The following is a 27706-nucleotide window of genomic DNA, read 5'->3' as shown; positions in this document are numbered from 1 at the left end:
GTTTAGGTGAAGTTGGGCAGTGGACCTGCTCTAATTTGTATTCAGGGCATTATAAACTGAATAACTGAATATTTAACGTTTTGATCAATGGTTTTTATTTAAACATTGCGCATCAATTGGGTACTCTACTCAATAGGAGTAAATGAAGAATGGCTTTGAAAACTGGAATTTTATGCTTAGATCATATTTATGCTTGTGTTAGGCATGTGCTTGACTGGAGCAAATTACCAGCAAATTACCAAACTGGGCCATTTCACATGAATTCATAAATAGGCATGTGGACATGGAATGGGATGCATTTCCCTAACTAGATCGCCAAGGATCCAAAGCCAGTAGACAAACTCAGAAAGTGTGCCAGAGGCAGAATAAAACTAAATTGAAAATTAGGTACTTTAATTAAAGAAAACACCCACAGAAAACAAGTCACTTTCTATCAGCTTCTAATGCCCCCAAAGGCAGAGGCAATCTTTTGACAGCATTTCAAAACTGCAGATCATGCACGCAATGCCCAAAGGGACACGAATTGCTAAAATGTCATATTGCTTCATGATTGTCTTGGAAGGTCAGGACTACCCAGAAGTGAATGGTCCTAAGGTGAAAATTTGGGCAATACACCTCAGAAACACTTTAGTACTTGTCACTACTGCCACATCACAGATTTCTTATTGTAAAGTTAAAGCCTGAAAATTAGTGTTAGCAATATCAGCAGTTGAACACATAATCAGCTCGTCAGACATTCCTCTGTCCGCTGTTTTAGCAGAGGCATTAGACCGTTTAAAATAATCAGACTAATGCCTGTGTAGAACTACTGAACAGAAGAATGTCATATGAATGCATTAGATATTCATTCACTAACATTCTGAATGGTAATTTCTGAACAATAATTTTAAAAGATATAGCCTGAAAATTACACGCTATGATATTATCGTATGAAGGATTAATGCCTTCTTTTGCCTACTACTTCAAAATAAATGGGTTAGTACCTCCAAATAGCAGACTGAGTAATCTGATATGAATGTCAAGTGTTCGTACAATAATATTGCAATAATATTAACGGCAGAAAACATGCCTGAGTTCCAGAAATGAACACATCTTGAATTTAACATAATTGTTCTCCTTCTCTACAGCTTTTCCCACCTCTCTCGAAAGAGCAGCTTGCCTATACCATTCAATAGCCTGTAGCTGACTGAGAAACACATTCAGTAATCAGAACATAAGAAGTAACCTTGTGAAAGACAAATCCTCAGTTGATTAAATGTTACTATAGGTATTTTGATTACTTGCCCCTTCTGCTTTCTCCTCATTGTTTGCCAACATCTCTTGAAGAGCCCGAACAGAGAGGGATTGCTCCAGCACAAAGGTGCAGATAGAAAGATCCGGAGGGACATTCTGCAATAAAAGAAATAAGATGTAACATTTAACCAGCTGTTTCTCATCAGGAAAACATTGCACTGAATCATTATTTCTAAGCTCAATGCGACATATTTTATGCATTCCCTCTTCACACAGTCTCACGACTAGGATCTCCATGCCACCTGTCAATTCTCTGCTATTTCAGCTAGTTATACAGCATTTTGAGCAATGATGTACCATCATCCCAAGTACCACATATAAAGCATTAATATGAAATAAGACGGGAGGAAAGGGATGTGGGTGTCCAGGTACACAAATCACTAAAAGCTGGTGCACAGGTACAAAACATAATCAAAAAGACTAATAGAATGTTGGCCTTTATCTCAAGGGGATTGTAATACAAAAGTGAGGAAGTGATGCTTCAGTTGTGCAGAGCCTTGGTCAAACCCCATCTGGAGTACTGCTTTCAGTTTTGGTCACCAAACCACAGGAAGGACATATTGGCATTTGAGGGAGTAGAGTGCAGATTCACCAGAATGATACCGGGGCTTACAGGGTTAAAGTATGAGGACAGGTTGCATGAACGTGGTTTGTATTCCCTTGCGTTTAGAAGGTTGAGAGGTGATCTAATCAAGGTGTTTAAAATGATAAAGGGATTCGATAGGATAGACACAGTTGAACTACAGATCAGCCATGATCTAATTAAATGGCATAACAGGCTCAAGGTCTGAATGGCTTACTCCTGTTCCTATGTTCCTAAGAAGGACAAAAAAAAATTATTCTTATCCATGCTGTCACAAAAAAGCAGGTGAAATATCATCCCCACAACATCTTGAATTTTCCTTATTATTTACAACTCTGAAGATCAACTTCTAATTTAAAAGCAGAATGTGCTGCTTTAATCAAATAAAGTATGTAGTGCAACACAAATTGGAGTGGAGTTTGTGTAGCTACTGGCCAAGTCCAAGTTCAGCACAGTGCTCATATGGATAGTTGCATTATCCACATAAGGGGGGTGATTTTAGGAGGCAATTGCAGGTATGTGGGGGCGAGGGGGGGCTCCGAAAATCCCGTTCAGGTTCAGAAGCCGGCTCCAACCTGCCGATTTCCGAGTTTCCCAGGGACCCACCCATGTGCACGCGGGTGACCCGAAAACGGAAGTCCTGCCGGCAATTAAAGGCTTGCCCAACGCTTCTGATTCACGCCTGGTGAAGGGCCAGATCAGGGAACAAGAAACTAAATAAATGAAATAAAAAACCATGGACATAAGTGAAAGCACCCTGCTCCGATGTCTGATGTCTCCTGCTCTGATGTCCCCCTCTTCACCCCCCAATGTCCCCCTCTTCACCCCCTCATCCCCCGATGTCCCCTCTTCACCCCCCCGATGTCCCACTCTTCACCCCCCCGATCTTCCCCTCTCTCCCCCGATCTTCCCCTCTCCCCCCGGATCTTCCCCTCTCTCCCCCCCTCTCTCTCCCCCCCACCCCGGTCTTCCAGTCCAGCACTGGATCTTCCATTCTCTCCCCCCCGGTCTTCCAGTCCAGCGCCGGATGACATCTCGCTCTCTCTCTTTCTCCCCCCCACCTCGCGTTGCAGCTCCTGACGGCAGCCAGCCTGTCAATCAGCACCTTCACCCCCCCTCCCCCCCGCTGCCAACCTGCTACCATTGTAAAATCGAGCCCATGAACCCTGTTCTATGGTTTCTAGCCTTACTTCGGGTTATGGACAATATTCGATACTCAGCAGTCCTCAGTCAGTTGCAGAATCTAACTGCGCTGTACAGAACTTCACTTCATGTTACATCCTGTCTACTCCAAATTTCCAACACTAAGTGGAGCCCTGTTGTTCGCATCTAAGAGGGCATTGGTCCGATTCAAACTTTGCTGATATGTCACATATTGAATGACACACAGGAGGGAGGGTGCTACATGGCCAGAGCCGATTCATGAGGTTCTGATGACATCTTAAACTATTACAGTGCAGCTCTGTGGCAACCTACAAGCATTTACTATTTCTCAGATGGACAGATAAATGCTTGGAACCACCTAACCACTGTTTGATTTATCTCGTCTTCTCTTCTACTCCTCCCTTGTGATTATTTAGCACTCAAATTCTTTATCTAGGTGTCCCAATAAAATTAAAATCTATGGCTGCAGTGCACATTGGTGCAAAAAGTGGCGATATAAATCAACGATTTTCATCTCAATCCCAAGTAAACGAAAGCCAAACTATGTGAAACCTTCACTTAGAGGCTGCCTCACATCGCTTGGGCTTCACATTAGGTAGGGATAATTGTTGGATCTACTGGATACTTTAGAAATTTAGTATTAAGTCCTCCTAACATTATAAAGAAAGAAGTTACATTTATATAGTGCCTTTCAGGTCCTCAGGACATCCTAAAGGGCTTCACAATGAATTATTTTTCAAGTGTTGTCACAGTGTTATTTCGGCAAATAATGTTGTTCTGTTGAAGTAGAAGTTGCTGTCTGCTCTTCCCTAACATTAAAAAATACATACTCAAGGAAGCAGAAGGTCTGCACAAATGTGTGCTCCAGGCACTGCCTACAGTATAGCTCAGGTCCTACCTCCTTGCACTTTGCACACTACAGTTGTAAGTCTCAGCAGTGTATTAGAACATCAGCTCAAGTTATCAGGAAGTACCATATTATTAGAGGATAGGAAGCCTGGAGATAGCTGGGCATTCACTTTAATTGCATCAACTAAAGATTTATTCCAGCTAAAAAATCACCCTAAGAAAAAATAATGAAAGGACATATAGGCCTTGAGATTGAATTTATTTGACATATTTTTACTGTTAATATGGATCTTTTAATTCTGAAGTCAATTCCATAGGGTCCTCATGCCAGAGGTAAAGCTTTCATGACCAATCGTCCATGCTGATTATGTATCCAATACAACAATCTGCCAAAACCAGGTTCCCTCAAACCATTTTGGAAAAAAGGAGAAATAGCAGGCATATGTTTTTAAAATCTCAAGCTTCCCTTTCCTTAGAATTTTTATCTTACACGTGTACAAATACCCAACTGAGGAAATGCCTCAAACTACAGCTACGGTCATAAGAACATAAGAAATAGGAGCAGGAGTAGGCCACATAGCCCCTTGAGCCTGCTTCGCCATTCAATCGGATCATGGCTGATCTTCGACCTCAATTCCACTTTCCTGCTCGATCCCCATTTCCATTGATTCCCCTACAATCCAGAAATCTATCCATCTCAGCCTTGAATATATTCAACGACTCAGCATCCACAGCCCTCTGGGGTAGGGAATTCCAAAGATTCACAATCCTCTGGGTAAAGAAATTCCTCATCTCAGTCTCAAATGGCCTTATCCTGTGACTATGCCCCCTAGTTCTAGACTCACCAGCCATGAAAAACAACCTCTCAGCATCTACCCTGTCAAGCCCCCTCATAATCTTATATGTTTCAATTAGATCACCACTCATTCTCCTAAACTCCAGAGAGTATAGGCCCATTCTACTCAACCTCACCTCACTGGACAACCCTCTCATCCCAGGAATTAATTTAGTGAACGTTCGCTGCACCGCCTCTAAGGCAAGTACATCCTTCCTTAGGTAAGGAGACCAAAACAGTACACAATGCTCCAGGTGAGAGCTCACCAACGTCCTGCACAATTGTAGTAAGACTTCCTTACTTTTGTACTCCAACCCCCTTGCACTAAAGGCCAACATTCCATTTGCTTTCCTAACTGCTTGCTGCACCTGTAACTTTTTGTGTTTCTTGTACGAGGACAAACAAATCCCTCTGAACACCGACATTTAATAGTTTCTCACCACTTAAAAAATATTCTGTTTTTCTATTCTTCCTACCGAAGTGAATAACCTTCAATTTCCGCACATTATACTCCATCTGCCACCTTCTTGCCCACTCACTTAATCTGTCTACATCCCTTTGCAGACTCTTTATGTCCCCCTCACAGCTTACATTCCCACCTAGCTTTGTATCGTCAGCAAATTTGGATACATTACACTCGGTCCCATCATCTAAGTCATTAATGTAGATTGTAAATAGCCGTGGCCCAAGCACCGATCCTTGCGGTACCCCACTAGTTACAGCCTGGCAACCTGAAAATGACCCGTTTACCCCTACCCTCTATCCGTTAACCAATCCTCTACCCATCCTAATATGTTACCCCCAACCCCATGAGCCCTTATCTTGCGAAACAGCCTTTTATATGGCACCTTATCAAATGCCTTTTGAAAATCCAAATATACTACATCCACTGGTTCCCCTTTATCTACCCTGCTACTTGCATCCTCAAAAAACTCTAATAGGTTGTCAAACACGATTTCCTTTTCATAAAACCATGTTGACTCTGCCTAATCATGTTATGATTTTCTAAGTGCTCTGTTGCCACTTCCTTAATAATAGATTCCAGCATTTTCCCAACGACTGATGTCAGGCTAACTGTTTTCTCTCTCCCTCCTTTCTTGAATAGCTGGGTTACATTTGCTGCCTTCCAATCCGCTGGGACTGTTCTAGAATCTAGGGAATTTTGGAAGATCATAACCAATGCATCCACTATCGCTGCAGCCACTTCTTTTAGAACCCTCGGATGTAGGCCATCAGGTCCAGGGGATTTATCAGCTTTTAGTCCCATTAGTTTCTCGAGTACTTTTTCTCTACTGATATTAATTACTTTAAGTTCCTCACTCTCATTAGACCCTTGGTTCCTCACTATTTCTGGTATTTTTTTGTGTCTTCTACTGTGAAGACAGATACAAAATATTTGATTAACGCATCTGCCATTTCCTGATTCCCCATTATAATTTCTCCTGTCTCAGCCTCTAAGGGACAATGTTTACTTTTGCTACTCTCTTCCTTTTTACATACTTGTAGAAGCTCTTACATCCGTTTTTATATTTCTTGTCAATGCACAATAAGTTTTAATATGAACAACTCGACACTTACTGAGACTTCCAACATTGGTGTTAGATAATTAGAAACCTGGATAACAGTAAGTGTTGCTGGCATGTGCTGGGAGCACGTATTAGGAAATTCAACATCTCCAGCCCTTAATATTCTGTCCATTCATTTTCATGAACAGAAAATCACTGGATTAGGGATACGTGATTCCACTGGGAGTACAGAAGCAGGAAATGTATTGTAATATATTTGGGAGTTCACAAGAGCACTGGATAATTTCAGATGAAGAAGGCCGTTCAGCCCATTTACTCTCATCCTTGCAGAATACCAACAATACCATTTTCCCATGATACTATCCCATTATTTCTTAAACAAGTCCAGTGTTCAGATCTCAATAACCCTTCTTGGCAATCTGTTCCAAATGTTCATCACCCTGGCCTGGAAATTCCTCAGGCATGCATTCCCAGCAGTTTTGCCAGAATCGCGCCTGCAGGCAAACTCCACTAAAGACCCTGCCTAAATTTGCAGCATCATAGGAACGTAAGGAACAGGAATAGGCTATACAGCCCCTCGGGCTTGCTCTGCAATTCAATTACACTTTGACTCAGGGTCAGTGGGAGGGGCCAGGAGGACCATGCCTTTGGCAAGTTGGGTGTACATCTGTGGACCCCCTGCCAATGAAGCCAGAATAGAAAGCAAAACTTTCCTGCACTGTGTGGTGTCAGGTTGCCCCAACCCCACAAGGATGACCCCTGTGTCAATAAGCTACCTTAAAAAAACATTTGAGCCCCTGATCTTTGAGGGGGGGGGGGATGAGATCCCTGCCAGGACTCCCAGATGAGCCCCACTTCCACCAGTTGTCAGTGAGATATGTCTAGTGAGAATATTGGCGCGACACTACCAAAAGGAAGCAACAGGAGCATGAAAAAAATAAAATACTGCAGATGCTGGAAATCTGAAATTAAAACAGCAAACGCTGGAAACACTCAGCAGGTCAGGCAGCATCTGTGGAAAGTCATCGACCTGAAACGTTGGCCCCGATATTTATGAGGATGTAGGGAGGGAGCGGAGGCGACTGTTAGCGGCCGGGAAACCTGGAAATACGGGGAAGGTGGAGGTCCTGCCAAATTTAGGGCAGGGCCTCATTAGAATTTTTTTACTCAGTTTCCCGCCTGGCAACCAGCCAGATTGAGAGGCTGGATGGCTGCTGGGTGGGAAAGCCTGCAGAATAAGGCCACAGTCAGGGACCAGAGACGAGGGAGGGAGGGAGGGAGGGAGGGAGGGAGGGAGGGAGAGAGAGAGAGATCACAGATCAGGGGGAAATCATGGGGGGAGGGGGGAGAGATTGTGGAGGGTCAGAGGGGGGAGATCATGGAGGGAGGGAGGGAGAAGTTCCCACTTCTCCTCTACCACTACTATTTTCTCCTCATCCCCTGTGCCCTGTCGCTTACCCAAAACTAGCTCTTCGGGCTCACTGACTGCATCTGGAATTTGTGTAGCTGTGCTAGTGATTGCAAAGGTCGGTGAGAGGGATGCAAGGTGCTGTGAAACGCTGTATTTCCTGGACCATTTGCAGTGCTGGTGAGCTGTTCCAGGCATACAATGATAGAAAAGTGACTAATGTTACAATGTTGACCACCAAGAGACATCTATCTTGTATTAAGAGATATCTATTTGTGCAGGCTCAGAAGTAGTCATGACCATTTGCAAGTTGATGAACCACCTGCACAATGACATCCAACCCAACAAGCTTTTAGCAGAAGGCCAAGTGTGGGCCAGGAGTTCACTAAAACTATTACAATTAGGCTGGTCCCAGAAGTTCCTGCAGGATCAGCACTCTTCCGATCAGACAGGTGCAAATTCCACCGCATCCTCCTCAAGCTAGGTCAACACACGAACCCAAAAATCTAAAATGTAAAATGGTTGTTTTCTACCACCTGCCAGCCCCAATTATATTTCTGATAATAACATTCAGCTAACTTGGCTTAGTTTTCTTTCCAGCACCAGAAAAATAACCATGAATGCTGTTGGATTGTCGTAAAAACCCAACTGGTTCATTAATGTCCTTCAGGGAGGGGAACCTGCTACCTCTACCCAGTCTGGCCTACATGTCACTCCAGTCCCACACAATCTGGTTGACTCTTATGGATGTACAATAAACACTGGTTTGCCAACATCACTCACATCCCAAGAACAAATTTTTAAAAAACAGAAGCAATCTCAGCTCTGAATCAAAAAGTTATTGGTTCAAACTCCATTCCACAACTTCAGCACAAAATTTAGTCTGACACTTCAGTAAAGAAAGGGCTTACATATATATCGCAACTTTCACGACATCAAGTCAGCCCAAAACGCTTCACAACCAAAGAATTACTTTTGAAGTGTTGTTGTTATGTTGGCAAACACAGCAGCTAATTTGCACACAGCAAGATATCACAAACAGCAAATGAAATAAATGGCCAACTAATCTGTCTTGTTAATAGATAAATGTTGGCCAGGGCAACTCTCCTGCACTTTTGTCAAATAGTACTATGGGATCTTTTACGACCCCATGAACGGAAAGACAGGGCCTCTCTTTAATATCTGATCCAAAAGCCAGCACATCCAACAATGTCGTTTTCCTTCATTAATGTACGGAAATATCAAGCCACCTTATGTATTCAAATCCTAGAGTCGTGCTTAAACTGACTGTCTTCTGACTCAGAGGGGAGAGTGCTACCACTAAGCCAAGCTGACACCTGAGTGAGTACTGCACTGTCGAAGGTGCCTTCCACTTGATAAGACATTAAACTCTCTGCCAGTTCAGGTGGATATTAAAGGTGCCGTAGAGCACTACGTGAAGTAGGGCAGAGTTCTCCCAGTGTTCTGATTCAAAAATGGTAGCTCTGCTTGCTTTTCGATATTCTTACAGTCCTATCACAATATCTTCACAATGTTTTTATATCATACCCCTTACAATGCATGAGACAGCAGTCTTTTTGTATGGTTGCTCACTTTTTTTTTGGAAGGGGCTATGTTTTCCTTTTGTTGGAAAGTTTCAGGAGACTGGGATTTAAGATACATAGGAATCTATCTAACCACTTCAACGACAAATCAATGAAAGTTTAATCAATGTGCTAAAAAAAAGTGTCTTACAGGATAAAGAACCAAACCATTGCTCCAATTCTCTTGTCCTCAAAAGGACAGCTGGGTATCCCTACATGACAGTGTTGTCAATTTCAAAAATAACTCTTTGCTCATTTACTGGCTCATTGAAAAGAATCCTGCAGGGAACTTTTCCACATCAGTCACCAGCCTTATTCGCACACTGTTGTTGTTATAGAACAATATCTCTTCTGGATATCCGTTTAGTACTGGAATGCTTTGCTCAATAAGCAAAACGTAGTTAATCTATTATCATCTGTCAAATTTCTGCCTCTGGCAAATATTTTCTTCTTTAAAAAGAGAATTCCCATCTTGAAAATTGAGCACGCACTTTCAGGCACAACATATAAGTTCAGATGGCTAATGGCAGGTTATTGCACATTGCTTTGTTTACACCAGAGGAAACATCCGTGATAATAATATTGTAAACTTTGCTTTGTGCTTTGTAACATTGAGGTCGATTTTAACCTGAAACTGGTTTAAGGTGGGGGGGAGGGGGGACAGGGCAAATGCAAAATACAATTGCTGGCCTAAATTTCAGTCCAGGGCTATTTTAAATACTGGGCCACATTTAAATTTGACTGCGGATTTCCCACCCAATCGTGTCAGTAACAGGAAACCCGCCTATTATTTTTCCAGAAGGCCTCCAGAGGCCTATTCAAAGCAGGAATGCACCTCTTAAAGGGAGATTGCATTTCCTTCTGACTGGTTTCGCTGTTTCATTGCTGCAAGATGGAATTTGGTCAGAAATGAGTCACAGGCACGCCCCCAGGTCTTGTGAAGCCTCTCTGGAATACGACAGCGAGGTGGGAAGTTATCTTTCCCACCAATGGCAGGAAGATTAGACGTTCACCAGGTCTAGAGAGGGGAGAGATCGTCAGTTCCAGGAGTATCACCCCCAGAATCTGCATCCAGTACAGGAAGCACTTCAATGGCCTCACAAGAGTAGCATGGGTGTGTACAGCTCTTCATTTCTCCATCTCTGCGTAATACCTGGCAATACCAGGCAATGACCATCTCCAACAAGAGAGAGTCTAACCACCTCCCCTTGACATTCAATGGCATTACCATCGCCAAATCCCCCACTATCAACATCCTGGGGGGTCACCATTGACTAGAAACTTAACTGGACCAGCCATATAAATAATGTGGCTACAAGAGCAGGTCAGAGGCTGGGTGTTCTGCGGCGAGTGACTCATCTCCTGACTCCCCAAAGCCTTTCAACCATCTACAAGGCACAAGTCAGGAGTATGATGGAATACTCTCCACTTGCTTGGATGAGTGCAGCTCCAACAACACTCAAGAAGCTCGACACCATCCAGGACAAAGCAGCCCGCTTGATTGGTACCCCATCCACCACCCTAAACATTCACTCCCTTCACCACCGGTGCACAGTGGGCTGCAATGTGTACCATCCACAGGATGCACTGCAGCAACTCGCCAAGGCTTCTTCGATAGCACCTCCCAAACCTGCGACCTCTACCACTTAGAAGGACAAGGGCAGCAGATACATGGGAACAACACCACCTGCACATTCCCCTCCAAGTCACACACCATCCCAACTTGGAAATATATCGCCGTTCCTTCATCGTCGCTGGGTCAAAATCCTGGAACTCCCTTCCTAACAGCACTGTGGGAGAACCTTCACCACATGGACTGCAGCGGTTCAAGAAGGCGGCTCACCACCAACTTCTCAAGGGCAATTAGGGATGGGCAATAAATGCTGGCCTTGCCAGCGACGCCCACATCTCATGAACGAATTTAAAAAATCCTTCCCACCCCTTCCCCCAGCACTCTGAAAAATTTCTCCCCTGCATCACATCCTTCACCACCCAACACACAGGCACAATGTACCACCTCTCATTCTCAGTTCAAACACACACTCCCTCTTCCTTGCTCTCTTCATAGCAGCCACTAGCAGCATTCTGTTTTCAATGGTAGCCTTTACATAATCAGCAACTTCTCTCATGACTCCTACCTCACTGCACACTCCAGCCACTTTCTTTCCATTCAACACCTGCCCATCCGGCTTGCATCTTGCTTCTTTCTCTCAGCATGTTCACTGCACATGCAGAAGCCCCACACGTTTGCACTTAACTCTCACCCTCTCTTTGCACAGGAGTAAACGGCACATAACAGCAGGGAGAGGAGTGGTCCATCCAACCTGATGAGCCTCTCACAGGTGACAAGCAAGCACTCGCAATCAGTGGCCATCAAGAGCTGTTCATATTGGAGATTTTGAGGCTTGGGGCTTATCTGGACAGGGTCTTTGACTAAAACTTGTACCTGTTCATGTGTCTCAGAAAAATGCATATTCAACCAGCTTAATAACATTAAGCTACTGTAGAGCCTGCCACTATCAAGCTAACTCTTTTTTCTTTCCTCTAGGTCCTTCTCAGCAGTAAAAACCGGCAGAAGAAGACACCTCAGAGGAGGAGAATCGTTCTGAGGGAGCACCGCCATGCGCTCCATCCCTCCCAGGCATCAGCTCAGACAGTGGCACTCCACGTGGGTTAGATAGTGAGGCAGAGTCGTCTGCAAGTGCTGAAACACCCAGCATAAGTGTGCAGCAGCAGCCCCAGAGGACGAGCTTGTCTCCCAGCTCTGCTGAGCAGCACAAAGATGAGGACTTCAGGGGCCCAGCTATGAAAAAAAAACTACAGTACTTAACTCACACAAGCAGTTATACGAGGTACTGGAAAACCTGACAAGAAGGTTCAGCACCATGGCTAAAAGTATGGAGGAGTCTGCTTCCAGCCTATGTGGTGTCATCTCACAAGGCATCAGCACTCTGCAGTCTACCTTGGAGATTTTGGTCACCTCCAGGGACGCTGCAAAGTGTAGATCTCCTGCAGCTTAGCCTTTTGGCTTGCGGTTTTCTGATTTTTATTTTGTTTTTTTGTGCATTGACTGTTCTAACATTAAATATGGAGACAGACGCAATCAATGACCTCAGTGGGGCCAATAATGTGACAGCCGGCATCCATTGTGCTGAAGTGCATTAGGCGCCAGTTTCCCGTATTATCGGGCACAGAAGTCTGAGACTTATTCACACCAATTACACCTTACGCAGCCCAAAGTAGCCAACCAACAGGAACCCCACAAACCAACAGTGCACTGGTTTCTCTGAGGTTGCAGAACCTGTGTAAATCATAATGTGGCTGGATCACCTGGGCAGTGCTCCAGTTCTGTGTCCATTAACAGTGAAGGGGCAGGCCAATTTTAAAAAAAATTCTGGGTAGTCCTGTCTTTGCTCTAGAGCTACCAGCTTAGCTTTATGTGTGCTTCGGGTCTCAAAGTGCTGGTTTTGCTTAGATGCCAGGCACCAACCTCCTTCCCTCCCTCCACACCCCCCCAAAATGGTCCTTCAAAGACATAAGCACCAGCCGGGGTGGAGATGAAAGACTCTAGGATGTTGGCTGAAAGATACGAACAATATGTCAGGCTTTTGTTTGACTAGTCTATGGGACGGCTCTTCCTTTTGGGCACTAATTGCCAGATGTTGACAAAGAGAACTTTGCAGGGTCGACTGGCCTGGGATTGTCTGAATCTTATCCTGATCCAATACCTGGTCATTGCCGATTGGTTCATCCGATATTCCTCTTGTTGTTCTATGTTGTAGCAGTTGATTTACAACTGAGTGACATGCTAGCCCACGTAAGAGTTAACCACATACTGTGGGACTGGTGTTACGTTTAGGGGTGACAGGTTAGTAAACAGTTGGGGTTTAAGGAAAATCCAGAAGCTTGTCCAAAATTAACAGATTTCATTGAATTCAATTTCACAACTTGCCATGGTAGAATTTGAACATACAACCTCTAGGTTGCTAGTCCAGTGCCATAACCACTAGCCTACTGAACCCCGTCTCTTTTCTTGTTTCAAAACAATTTTAATAGATTGTTTAAGTCTAATACGAAACGATTTAGTATCTCGCTGTGGCTTACTGTTTCTTTTTATATTATTCTACTTGTAAATAAATCTGCCTATTAGTTTTATCCTGAAAGTAATGATCTGACAGTGTGGTACTTCCTTTATTTCAGAGTAGGTAGGAGAATATGGTGGGCATTTCCACATGATATCTGGTACAAAATACCTCACTATCTCACTCATGAGACGCATAAGGTTGCAGGTTCGGTTTATAGAGGTCTCTATCTACTTATGGAAACTGCCTTTTTGTTGTGAGCATAAGAGTACAGGGAAGAAAGCCCAAACTGTAACAGCTACTTTGCGAAAGTTCAAGTTATAGCAGATTGAGGAACTGCTGTTGAATAAAATGTTGTCATTAAAAAACATGGCGGCACTGCAGCTGAGGTTTTCACAGCTGACCATTTTTTAGTGCAACAATGTTCGTCTCTTTAAGTACAACGGTGATCGCATGGTTTGGTTTTCAAGAATTCAGAAAATTATTATTTTGCGGGGTAGGCACTCCCAAGATTTCCTATTGTCAAAAGAATGAGCTGCTGCAAAAACAGACACATTGCAGTGGAGAAATACCTTTCCACTGCCAAATATTGGTTCCCCTAAAATAAATATTGAAGTCAAAAGCACAAGCTACAACAAAGTGCTCAACCTGCATCATCATCAGGCAGTGTCACTGTGACATTCTGCTGCAGGATTAATACTGGTTGACAGCCCAAATCCATTTGCAGAAAACAGCTTTCATAATGTGCAAAAGCTGACACTTATTGCCATTCGGTGTAAAAAAAACACCAGTCTGAACAAAACGTGCTCTGATAAAGCATCAATGTTGAGAACATTTGGAGCTGACTTTTTAAACCTAATTTCAAGGCCCCGGTAACCATAAACATTTATCCAATTTTAGCACTTGTCTATATTCTCTTTCAACTCCATAGATCAAAATAGGCATCTCACTGGGTGCCACTCCTTAAGCCTCTCTGACGAATGAAATGCTAGCATATAAGCATTGCTCACAAGAATCCCCTATGAAACACACTGATATGATAGAAATGATTTAATACTGCATCTATAATACAGCATTGCAGGCAGAAGTAACTCCAGCTCCGGCAGCAATGCTGTAATGTAAACGGGCAGCGCTAGTGTCATCAGCAGCACGGAGAACTCCAAGAGGTGTTTTCTCCATGTAGCCAGGCAATGAACTTAAACAAGCCCTGCTACTGTATGCTGCATTTCGCCATTTTGTCCTGATGGTGGGCAGGCTGACTCATAGTAACGCAGTTTCTGCAAGGCATTGCTGTGATTCCATTTGGGCTTTCCCCCATGTCAGGAATATCCGCAGCCAGAACGTGAAGTCACGATTGACATTCAAATAGGTCTTTCTGTGTTACTGCCAGTGTTTTTGGTGCTCTCCCCCCACCCCCAACAATGTAAATGGGGAACAATTTTAATGCACTAGCAGCCTCATGCATTCTAGAACTGCTTACTGTACAAGTGGTTCCATAATATAAACAGAGAAGTGGTTAGGAGAGAATAAAAGTACTCATTGCCAATTGCAAGCTAAGAAGATCCAATTAAGATCTTTGGCTAGGTGGCTCCAACATCAGTGTGTCTTCAATACTAAATTTGCATTGGGGTCAGCAGTTTGAAATTCATCCGTGGTGTTTTAGTACTTTCATAGCATTTGAAAATGTGTGAATGCACCAGTGCTTATTGCTTGGACAGTTTGGACATTGCATAAACTTATTGCAATTTATACAGTGTTAAATTAATAATCCCATACATGATAATGGAAGGTTTTTACCATGCTAATTATAAGAGTTCCACATTGTATTGATATCGCAAGAATCTGCTGCAGCAAAAGTGATTATTGGGGGTTGGATTTGAAAACAGTGGTTTACTTCTTTTTAAAAAAATCAACCTTTGACTGTTAAAAGATTATCACTAAGGCTGTGAGAATGAATCAAACGGTCTTCAAAACACCCATGGTGATCAAGAGATTAGTTCGCACCTTGCTGGGATACAACTATGCAATGGGATTAGAAGATTTCCTCTGGTGACTGTTGCCGGGATTACCCACCCAATGGCACTTTTCTGGACGCGTGGGACTTCACCTGCCCTTCTGACACTATCGGAACCCCAACCACGTTTCCCACGTCAGGTTCATCAAGTATGCGCGGCAGGCTCCTGGTCTTATTCCCGTTGATAAGGAGGAGTCCGCTTTTGCCCAGCTGCAAAATCCAGCGGTATTGTAGCAGGACCGCTGCCCGACCCCGTTGGAACTGTGCATTAGTGGTTGCCGAGTAAGGATCAAATCAGACTCGGCTGTGATGGCCCCCTGTGATAAAATAGCATGACGACACTCACTGTCAAGGCTCACATATGAATAATGACCACTTGGATGAGGCACTAAAGGACAATTGACTTCTACAGAACCATAGCCTAACAAGGAGTCTTTGGGAGAGAAAAAGAGAGCAAAATATTTCAGCAAGAAACAAAGCATTTGTGCATTTTTGTAAGAAAAATGAATTCTTGATGTAGCATGACTCTAATTTAAATTGCCTTGCTTATGTGTCCTCTAAGACAGTCGCTAACCCAGTAAGACTGGTATTACAAGCATTTTAGGTCTCACCCTGTAACAAAGAAATATATAATCCTCATTATAGCATGCCTGTCTATATAACCTGTAGCCTAGTCTTTAGTTTACAAAGAGAGCCTTATAGAAAGGATCCAGTGCCCTCACATTAAGAAAAAAATACATCCAAAACACACTGGCAGTATTATTTATTAAACAGCAACAGCCTCTTAATATGTATCTATTCTTTTTTAATCATGATATGTTAACAAGTACAGTTGTCTGCATCAGTCATTTTGTGGAAGTGTGAATTGATCAGCTCAAACTTCTTTTCAAAAATATAGCATCACTTCATTATTTTCATTCATCTCCGGTTTAGTTTCTGACTGTTCTTGCATTATTATTTCTTCCACTGCACACAGTATCATATAGCAACATAAAATTCAGGGTCTGAAGGCTATCAAATACTGACGTGGTGACAATCACTGATGCCGAGTTCTACAGTGACTGATGAAAGTGCAATTAAGATTCGAAAAAGGCTCACCTTAGAGTTTGAGGTAGACTCCAAAAAACAGAGTCGATTGCCAAATCCTTCTGCAGCGAGGCAGAGCTTGAGCTGCTCTTTGTGGAAAGTGGCACTGCACTGCAGCACAACTTCATCATCCTGCAAGAAGATAAAAATAATATATACATCATTTGGAATTCTCTGTCTAATAAACAGTTTACCCTACAAAGGACACTTGACTAGCGTAGCATAATGACTGAACATTGATGTGATGTAATGTAAAGGCATCAGCCAGTCATTCTCCAAAATAATAATTGACACATTCCCAACTATGAAATGCAAAAACAATAGAGCAAAGCCAAATGTAAATCAAAACAATTTGCATTTATATAGCAACTTTAACATGGAAAACATCCCAAAGCAGTTCAGGGAGGAGAAAACAAAAACTGAGCAGTCGTGGAAGAGTTGGGAGAGGCGCCCAAAAATATGGTTGAACAGATAGTATTTAAGAACACTTTTGAAGGCAGGAAGAGAGGTAGCGAGGCAGAGGTGTTTAGAGAGACAGTTGCAGAAAGTAAGGTTGACATGGCTGGAAGCTCTACTATCAAATGTGGAACAACAACTTGCAATTATACAGTGCCTTTAACAGAGAAAATGTCTCAGGGCACTTTACTCAAGGAGAGGAAAAAGAAAAGAAATAAAGGAGCAGCCGCAGAGCCATAGTGCAAAAGCCAAGAAAGATAAATGAAAGCTTGGTTCAAAAGATGGGCTTTGAGAAGGTTTTTAAAGGTCAAGAGAAATGGAGGGGTTTAGACAGGCGGTTTTGCCAGACAGTAGAGACAGAACAGCTGAAGACTCTGTCATCAATGGTGGGACATAACACAGAGGGATGCACAAAAGGACAGAGTCTGAAGACCGAAGGGTGTGGAGAGTAGATGTAAGGCTGGAGGAGTTTGCAGAGATGGGGGATGGATGGCAGTGGAGGATGAAACCAAGGAAGATTTTAAAGATTAGAATGAGGTTTTTAAATATAATGCATTGGGAGATAGATGCGCAATGTAGGTCAGGAGTGTCGGGCACGCAGGTCTTAGTGCAGGACAGCTGAGTTTTGAATAAGCTGGAATTTATGGAGGGTGAAGGATGGAATGACAGCAAGGAAGAGATTGGAGAAATTGAGTTGACAAAAGCTTGGATAAGGGTTTCAACAGCAGTAGGGGGGGAGGTAAGAGAAGAGGTGGGTAATATTGCAGAGATTGAAGGAAGTGGTCTTGATGATGGGTATGATGTCAGATTTGAATTAAACAGGATGTCACGGTTTTACACAGATTGGTTCAGAATGAGCAGGTGAAGGGGAATGGAGTAAGTGGCAAAGGAACAACATTTTTGATGGAGGCCGAAAATGATGGCTTCAGTCTTCCCTATGTTAAGTTGAAGAGTAAATTTTGACTCATCCATGACTTGAAGTCAAACAGGAAGTCTGACAGCACAGAGGTTGTCGTGGGGTCGAGGGAAATGGTCATGAGATAGAGCTGGATGTTGTCAGCATACATATGGAGGCTGACTCTGGGGGCAATTTTAACCTAACTCACTGGGTGGGAAATCCACGAGATCGGGTGGAATGCCGGTTTTACACCCTGCGCAATATTACTCTCCACTGACTTCAACGGAAAGTAAAATCATGCTGAATGTAAAATCAGTGTTGCACCCGATCCCATCAGTTTCCCGACGGGCGGGTTAGGTTAAAATTGCCCCCTCTGTGTTTGCCAATGATGTCACCGAGCAGTAATATGTGGATGAGGAAGAGGAGGGGGCCAAGAATAGATCCTTGGGGGAGCCCCGAGAGAGAGGTGAGATGCACAGGAGGTTGCAGTGTCAGAGGACTGAAGGGCATGGAACAGGATATAAGGTTTGAGGGAAGCACAGAGGTAATGAGCAATTTGTAGATGAGGACAAGAATTTTGTTTGCACGATGTTTGAATCGTAAAATCAATGGGTTGTATTTGCTTCCTACAACTTCTAGTTAATAAAAAAACAAATAATCCAGTAAACTCTACTGGAATTAATTAAGTAGTAAAAATGTACAAACAGATTGTAAATAAAAATGGAAGAGTGTCCCGGTGAGGAGGGGCCAGGCAAGTTGGAGGACCTCCTCGTAGGTCTGCTCCTGGGCCTGACCAAGGTGGCCATCTACAGGTCCAGGCTAGAGGTGGCCCATGGGGGCGGTTGCTCCGACTGTCTGCCTCTCTTCCGTGGCATTCTTTGCGCCCGGGGGCCCTGGAGAAGGAGCATGCGGTGTCTGCCGGTATGCTTGAGGCTTTCCATGACCGGCGGGCACCGCAAGGACTGGTGTGCATCGTCGATCAGGACAATAAATTATGATTTCATTTGGTTCTTTTAATTGACCTGTCGGGATGACACGGGTGGCCCAATGTCATCAGAAAAATAGAACATGTTCACACCTAACCCCTAAACCCCCCCCCCACCTTCTCTTAAGGGGCTTAAACAAAAAAAAGTGTGTCATTATCAGTTTTTGATAACATTCTGTCCCAATTGTACATTTGGAATGCAGGATATTTTCATTGCAATGCTGTTTCTACTAACAATCACCGTGTCAAATAAATAGAAATAAATTTAACACATGCATGCAGACACACACAGAAATACATGGAAAGGTCCACAACTTGGACTCTACTCAAATGGTACAGCTCTAGGTTTAAAGTACTATATATGTATATAAAAAAGATCTGAGACACACCATTATATTTCAGTCATCACACTTTGTATAAAACATGAACAGATCAGAGCCAATCTTTAAAAAGGCGCATAAAAAGGGGGAAAAGAAAGCCCGTCACATCCCGCTGATTTTTCAGATATTGATGTTAGCTGGCTTTTCCCAAGCAGAAGACCCAAGCAGTTGTTAATCTAAAGAAACTTCCAACAGCAATAGTAATTAGTTTCTAATTGACATCAGCATTTGTCTACATAGTGCACGTCCTCACAGGGAGTGCCTGAGCACTGGCTTTAAAGGAACAGAACAAGTCAGCACTGTAATCATGTGATATTCACAACTGACTGCACTGTAAGAATGCAACTGCGCTCTAGGTCTAGCTTCCAAACTATTGATATGATGTGGAGATGCCGGTGATGGACTGGGGTTGACAATTGTAAACAATTTTACAACACCAAGTTATAGTCCAGCAATTTTATTTTAAATTCACAAGCTTTCGGAGGCTTCCTCCTTCGTCAGGTAAATGTTCAGGAGCTCCTTGAAGTCTACGCATTTATACATCACAGAACAATACATGGTGTTTACATTGATAAGCAGTGCCATGGGAGATCAACAAATAACATGTTACGGTTCCCAGCTGCAGCTTTTCACCATCAACTCTGGATCTTTAAATCCAGCCCAGATAAATGGAATGATTTCCTCCTCTCTGTGACTGACAGTCCAAATTTTACTCTAAATTGCAAAAGGACCTTGAAGTGTGGCACTAAATAACACTAATTGAAAACATCAGCATAAAAAGTGGCTGCAACGATAGAGACTGTGGGACTCTGCTGCAGTGGATGAAGTTTCACTTTGCTCCCCCACCCATTTTGTAAGCTATTTTTCTAGCTTCCTTATGTCCCCCTTGTCACACCTGTCTTAAATCAAGGGAGTGCTCGGTTGTGTGTAGCCAAGCCTCTATGCCACTCATAAATCATCTGTTGTCTCTATCCAATATTTAAATATTTTTAACCTCTATTATCATAAATCAACCTGGCATTTCTGTTCTTCCATCTTTCCGAAATGGACTGAATTAATTCCGCCTCTTTTGCTGTTCTGTGTAATATCATAGATTAGTGTACTGTAAGAATATGATATTCAGAAATTAAAGCACAGTTAACATAATAGTCAGAGATTACAGCACTGTGGGAATGTGATATTCATAGATATCACTGTAAAAATGAGATATCCATAAATACATCACTGTAAGAATCTGGTGCGGACAAGAAGGCCGAAGCTGGTGCTGGTGCAGCCACAGCATTCCAGTTTAGTGGGAGATTCTAAAGCTCTCCGCCTCTTTACCTCTCTCTCTTCCTTTTTGAGCACTCCTTAAAACCTACCTCTTTGACCAAACTCTTGGTCACCTGTCCTTAATATCAAATTTTGTTTGATAACGTTCCTGTGAAGTGCCTTGGGACATTTTACTATGTTAAAGGTGCTATATAAATGCAAGTTGTTGTTGCTGATGATTCAGTCGTGGTCAATCTCAATAAATGTGTACAATTTGTTGTGTAAAATAAAGTCAATTGAAATACATAAAAGAAAGAATGTGACATTCAGAGATTGCAGGAGCATAAAATGCAATATTCATAAATACAGCACTGTACTAATGACATATTCATAGATTACTGCACTGGAACAATGTGATACTCATAAATTGCAGCACTGTATGTATGAATGCAATAATCACATGTTACTTCACTGTAAGAATGTGATCTTCATGGAAACTCCACTGCAAGAATAGACTATTCATAGATTGCTGCGCTTTAAAAATGTGATAGTCATAGATTAATGCATATTATAAAGACATAATCACAGATTACAGCACTATAATAATCTGATTATACATAGATTATAACAATGAAAGAAAGTGCCATTCATAGATTGCCATACTGTAAAATGAAATATTCATAGATAACTGCATCGTAACAATACAATATTCATAAGTACTGCAATATAAGAATACAATACTCATAAATTACTACACAGTAAGAATGTAATCAAGAATTATTGCACATGAAGATTGCAATATTTTAGATTACAGCATTTCAAAAATGTAATATTTACAGATTACTGCAGTGTAAGAATGTGATATAGAAGACAATGTTGCATTGCCAGCGAAGAAAAATGACCACAATATTAAATCACAGCACCAATCTGTTTTAGCAAGGTTTATTTAAGTGTGCATATTATTTATATACATACACACAGACACTATATAATATTATAACTCTCCCTGGTGTCTTTTTCTTGCTGCAGGAACACAATACACACTTTGTTGGCACACTACTGTTCTAATTTGCTGCATCAAAATGCAGTGTCGACTCTGATAAGACAATGTCAACTCCAATGTGGCTCTGTAGATTTTTGCTTGTATGCAGTGTTATCTTCATCTGTGATGATGTTTCTCACAACCAACCCTAAATTTTGTGTGTTGAAACATAGTTCTATATAAAAAAAATCAACATTGGAGATGATTTTCAAAAACTTTGTGACTTAAGTTTTTGTCACCACATTTCAGACAGATTTTTGACTGTGCTGGATTTCTTGTTGCACGTGCAACGATTTCTAATTGGCACGAAAATATGTGCCATCACATTTGTCAGACTTCCAGAGGTAATTTCTCACAACTTCTTCCACCAAACTACATTCAACATTTTCTCTTATCACAAATAAGAGACACATCTTTAAATGTTTTTTTAAAAAATGGTTTAGCCGCTTCTATACCATGAATTGATACGGGGAGAGGAATAGACAATTTTAAACTAACCTACCCGGCAGGAAATTGACGGAATCAGTTGGACCAATTTTACTTTCCATCTGTTGACTTCAATGGATGGTAAAATGAAGCAGGGCGTAAAACAGACGGCCAATACAATCCTGGCAGTTTCCCGCCGGGCTGGTTAGGTTAAAATTAGCCCCATAACATTAGGTTGTCATAAAGGATAGGATAGGCACATGCATCAGACTGTGAACTTATTATTTTATGTAACACATCACATATTTTACATCCTAAAAGACGAACGCTCAAAAAGGGAAATGCTCACATAATGCATTGCACGAGAGAGTAAATTCAGTGGGGGAGAAATTGGTTAAGGGTCCGTTCTGGGCAATGTTAGCACGACGCGCTAACACCCCGGGCCCGACGGACTCTGGGCAGGCAAGACGCAAGTTTGGTCCCAAGGGAGCACTTACCTGCAATCGGTGCTCCTTTCCAGGCCTTGCACGTGGAATGAATGCAATTTGCACTTTCCAACACCAGAGGGAGCTCCATCTCTTAAAGGGAAGATGTTTCTTTAGAAATCTCTTAAAGGTAGCTTGTACCTGTTATTTGCTGAAAATAATAGTCTACAATTTGCATGGAGTCTGAACAGAGATCAGACATCGTACACATAAAACACAGATGCAGATCCCATCTCTATGTTTACACACTGATGACTTATGTTAAAACATTGAATAAAGGTTCCACATTACTAAATCCCACATCCTCCAATCTGCACACCAGACCTCACCAATCTACCGATCTGAGTTGGTACCAAGCCTGCGAGAGCGCATGCACCAAGGTTCTCTGCTGATGCACTAGAGATATTGGGCGCAAGAAGTGGACAGAAGGAGGGACATCCTATATCCGCAGTAGCGGGTGGGGGGGGGCGGTGGGGGGCAAGAGGCCCTCCAGACATATACTTAAAAGACAGCGGGAGGCAGCATGGGACGAAGTCAATGCCAGGCGCACAGCATCGTGAACATGGATGCAGTCCAGGAAGAAGTTCAATGCTTTGACATGAGTGGGCAAGGTGAGTGAGGTCAACTGTCAAGTGGCGTCGCCTACCAACTGCACCACACACTACACCCCCCATCCCCCAAGTACCAATAAACTCTTTCCATCAGTACTCAACTCTTCCCATCAGATGCTTCCTCCCACCCTTACACATTACCACTGTTTCAAGCCGCCCACCCACAACTCACAGGCCACACTCACTGGCAGCTATTCAACCATGACAGGCACATCACCCAGGCACATGCCTCGCTTTCTTGCAGGAGAAGGTGGCGCATATCAAGGGGCAGCAAGTGGCAGTGGCATTTAGCCCCTCGAGCCTGTTCCACCATTCAGTGAGATCATGGTGGACCTGTGACCTAACTCCATACACCCGCCTTAACCCCATATGCCTTAATACCCTTGGTTCAAAGAAATCTATCAGTCTCAGATTTAACATTCACAAGTGAGCTAGCATCAACTGCTGTCTGTAGAAGAACGTTCCAAACGTCTCCCACCCTTTGCATGTAGAAGCATTTCCTAACTTCACTCCTGCACGTCCTGGCTCTAAATGTTAGGCTATGTCTCCAGGTCCTGGTATTGAAGTCTAGGAGACCTCCAAAAACTTGTTACAAATGTCTCGGCAGCCAGAGGTAATAATCCAGCCACTAATCTGTAAATCCTGCACGGTCCCTTTAAATAGCGCCGGTGGGGGGTCCTCCAGGCACTCTAAGACACGTTCAGAAGGTCAGAGTTAAGACTGTGCGTTGAGTTGAGCGTTAAGTCCCAAAATGGTGTCTATCACTTTAAATCAGCGTTGCACACTGATTGAAGCCATTTTCTCCCTATTTTACATGACTCCAGCGTTTCTTTCTGCACCTGCGCAAACTCCTATACCAAAATGGCGTCTGGCGCACGTCACGCAGGAAACGTGTATGCGCATCCAAGACGCCATCTTGGATGTCGGAGAGGCCGGGTAACGCTGACACAATGGGCGCTACACGGCCCAATTTAGCGCCCAGTGAACCTAAACTCCCTGTGGAGAGCTGCACTTGAAAGAAGCATGGGTTGCAGGCAGGCCTACAATAATGTAGTACCATTTGATGACCAGTGTTCCCTTTAAGCACGGTTACACACTGGGAGCATGGGATCACTGAATTTACTCTGATGTTCATACGTTCAAGTACATCACGCAGTAGAAATATGTATGCCATACATAGGAGTAATTTTCAACTGCACCACCCGGGCATTTACCTGGCGGGCCCAATCGCCTGCCTGTCGTAGAACCCGCCCAATACTCTTTCCAGTGAAATCGATAGAACAGAAATCAGGCGGGTACGATAAAGGGTAGGCGATCCACTCCACTCGGTTACTGCCCAGGTGGCAATGCTCAAAATAACCCCCATAGTTTTCAATCAAGATCAATTCTGTAACCGCCAGCCCCAAGAACTCCTATCCCATCTCCATGGCATTGATAACAAGAGTACGTCCTTGCTGCAGGAGACCCTATACCTGCCACAAAAGATAAGTTCATACTTAATGAAAAAATTGTTCATTTTTTTTAAATCAAAAAAAATAACCGATGAATGGTGGAAGAGACATAATCAGTGATGTGATCAAATCTTTGTGAATCCAATTACAGCATCACACCTTGCTGTACTTATAAATAAAGTGCCTCATAACACACTTTCCTTTGACAATGACACCTCATTGCATCTGCATGCACATGAATTGTATTGTGAAATCACGTACCTGCCTCATAATGACAGTCACTAAATTTCAAAGTAATGTATTGTTGTATGGGAGGAGATTTCAGATCTTTCTCAGACATGTGATAAGGCAATATATAAGTGCCATAATTTGGGGCTTTTTGCGCTAGATATTCTCTCGTGTTCAGCATCATCAATCATTCCCCTACATGGACCTCGCATCCCCAATGATCCAGAAAGTGCTTTTTATTGCCCAATATCTAGTTAAACTAGAGCATAACCTGGGGATCATAACAGTGAACTCATGCTGTGTGTACTGGCTACTGAAATATTGTAAGTGCTGGCAATGTGTGTTCTCTTCTCTTAATGGAGGGCAGAATGAAAAGTCGAATATCAAGATCGGCACAGCTTCAGACCAACAAATGGTTTAATTTATATAAAACACATGAATGAACACTATACAGTTTTACAGTGGGATCAATCAATTTCCCTACAATCTTTGGTTATGAAAAATAATTTTAAAACTCTATAATCGTAGGATCACTTCTCTAGCTAAGCCATTCAAAGCTTGGCTGGTTTAAGCTTTTAAAACACAGGCAACCTTTTGCTGCTGCCTGTTAACCTTGCAGTTCACTCCTTGTCTGGGGGAGAAGAAAGACTTCTCTGAAATGCGCCTTAAGTCTGTGTTTAGACAACATAGGGAAGATTTTTCAGGGTCTGTGCCAGGATGACCTGAGCATGGCAAATACTGGAAGATGGGGCAGGTCAGAGCACATACCCACCCAATTTTCTTTCCATTTAAATTAATGGAAGGAAAATTGGCCAGTTTTCTTTATAGTCACGCACTCCGACCCACCCAATTTTCACCACACCCAAGCTATTCAGAATACCTGGGGCAGACCCATGAAATTCCACCGGCACATATTGTATAAGTCACGTATTAAAAATATGTATGCTCCATATATTAATTACATTGAATAAAAATTCTTCCGGTAACCATAGGGCAATTTTAAACATATGCCCAAAATGGGCATGAAGTTGGCAGTGCGTCCGCTGCACCTGCCCGATCCCTGCAATGGGAGGGCTGAACCATTTTTCAAGTTCAGGCAAGTACCGTTGGCACGATGCCCAGTGTTCAATGAGTGCTAGCGGGCAGCTCGCTGAACTAAAGGCAGGAAATCCGGCAAACCAAGCTGAAAGTTGGCAGTAAAAGGTGAGGGGGGAGGCACATTGGAGACTACCTATCCAGCAGCCAGCAGCCACCCACAGTACTTTTTTGTGGGACCAAGACAAGCATTTCCTGCTCCCCCTGGGCCCACAAAGATCCCCCCAAAAAATGTTTCAAGACCATTGATTAGGCCGCTCACCATCTGGTACAAAAGGGTGGAGTGTGCGTAGTTTTGCATTTGAAATTTGTAAATGAGATCCTATAACTGGCATAGAAGCTCAAATTACATTTGCAAGTAGCCTCCCGCCTGTTTCTTCAGCAGATCTGCAGCTGAAATCCTCATCAATGCCTTTGTTACCCCTAGACTCGACTATTCCAATGTTCTCCTGGCCTGCCTCCCACCTTGCATCCTCTGCATACTTGTGCCTATCCAAAACTCTGCTGTCCATACCTAACCTGCAACAAGTCCCGTTCACAATCACCCCTGTGCTCACCGACCTACATTGGCTCCCAGTCCGGCAACGCCTCGATTTTAAAATTCTCATCCTTGTTTTCAAATCCCTCCATGACTTCATCCCTATCTCTGTAACCTCCTCCAGCCCAACAACCCTCCGAGATCTCGGCACTCCTCCAATTCTTGCCTCTTGCACATCCCCGATTTTAATCACTCCACCATTGGTGGCCGTGCCTTCAGCTGCCCAGGTCCTAAGCTCTGGAATTCCCTCCCTAAACCTCTCCACCTCTCTCTCCTCCTTTAAGACGCTCCATAAAACCTACCTTTTTGGCCAACCTTTTGGTCACCTGTCCTAATATCTCCTTATGTGGCTCAGTGTCAATTTTTGTTGGATAATGCTCCTGTGAAGCACCTTGGGACATTTTACTACTTTAAAGGCGCTGTATAATTGCAAGTTGTTGTTGTTTTGGGCAGGAGTGCTGGATGCCCATTTACAGGCCCATGCTAAAATTGCATCAAGCAAGCCTTGGGGCAGCCAAGGCGTAATCGCTGTTTTCTTGCCATTTTCTAACTGCTGGGTGCCTCATAAACAGTACAGGTGGCAGTTGAAAATCGCCCCTCCCACCTTGTGTAGTGACATCGCAAATGCATGTGAAGATTTTCTCTGTTTGTATTTCAAGTGAAACTGTAATCACATTCTAAAACCTACAGTCTTATTTCATATACGACTAGATTTTCCAATCATTGTTATTTTAACAGCAGCAGTAGTCATTTAAAATAAATGGGATTACTACTGATGTTAAAATAACACTAATCGGAAAATCTAAACTATAGTGGCCACAGCAATTCTGACCCCACTTTGTGATAGTTTATCACCCTGATATCTTTTTTAGGGTGCTGTGGCTCAGGGAAAGAGTCCACACAACTTGTGTTCTGAATATGGTTATTATGTTCAACAGAATGCTCGGCAGATTAGGGTTCACAGAATCACACTCAGAAATGTCCACATATTAAGGGTTACGGAGCCAAGGTGGGTAGATGGAGTTAAGATACAGATCAGCCCTGATCTAATGGCAGGAAAGGCTTGAGGGGCTGAATGGCCTACTCCTAGTCTTATGTTCCCATGTCATGGTCTTTACATCTTCTAATCTCACCTTTTTGGCAGCGTGTATTATACCAAAAAATTTCAGGTGCTTTGAAGGATTTGTGAAAACAGTGAGCCAATGCCCTCTGCCTACACCACTTACTAATTCTTTGATTTCAAACTCCTTCCTGTTCGGCCACCTATTCGTTCACTGTCTGGCAATATCAGGGATTTCTCCCTGATGTGCTCCACTGAATACCTGAAATGTGAGAGCAGAAGTACAAGTGGGAGCAAGGATCATTTCAAAGGGAGGCAGTTGGGAAGGGGAGGATCCTGACTCCAGCAACAGATGAGGGCAGATGGCCTAAGGGGGG

General features: G+C 43.1%; 1 protein-coding gene across 1 annotated transcript in view; it reads right to left on the bottom strand.

The window, feature by feature from the left end:
* ryr2a (ryanodine receptor 2a (cardiac)) overlaps window positions 1-27706 on the bottom strand; it is a 471729-nt gene that overhangs the window by 424331 nt on the left and 19692 nt on the right. The window contains exons 3-6 of the mRNA XM_067988444.1: window positions 27496-27591; window positions 20157-20244; window positions 16436-16555; window positions 1285-1389 (exon numbers count right to left, since the gene is read on the bottom strand). Of these exons, the coding sequence (XP_067844545.1) occupies window positions 1285-1389; window positions 16436-16555; window positions 20157-20244; window positions 27496-27591 (409 nt within the window). The remainder of the gene's footprint in view (window positions 1-1284; window positions 1390-16435; window positions 16556-20156; window positions 20245-27495; window positions 27592-27706) is intronic.

The sequence above is a fragment of the Heptranchias perlo genome, chromosome 8, assembly GCF_035084215.1.
Source record: "Heptranchias perlo isolate sHepPer1 chromosome 8, sHepPer1.hap1, whole genome shotgun sequence".
In the NCBI taxonomy this organism is placed as follows: Eukaryota; Metazoa; Chordata; class Chondrichthyes; order Hexanchiformes; family Hexanchidae; genus Heptranchias; species Heptranchias perlo.
Note: the sequence above shows the minus strand (reverse complement) of the source record. Positions and strands in the feature narration are given on the sequence as shown.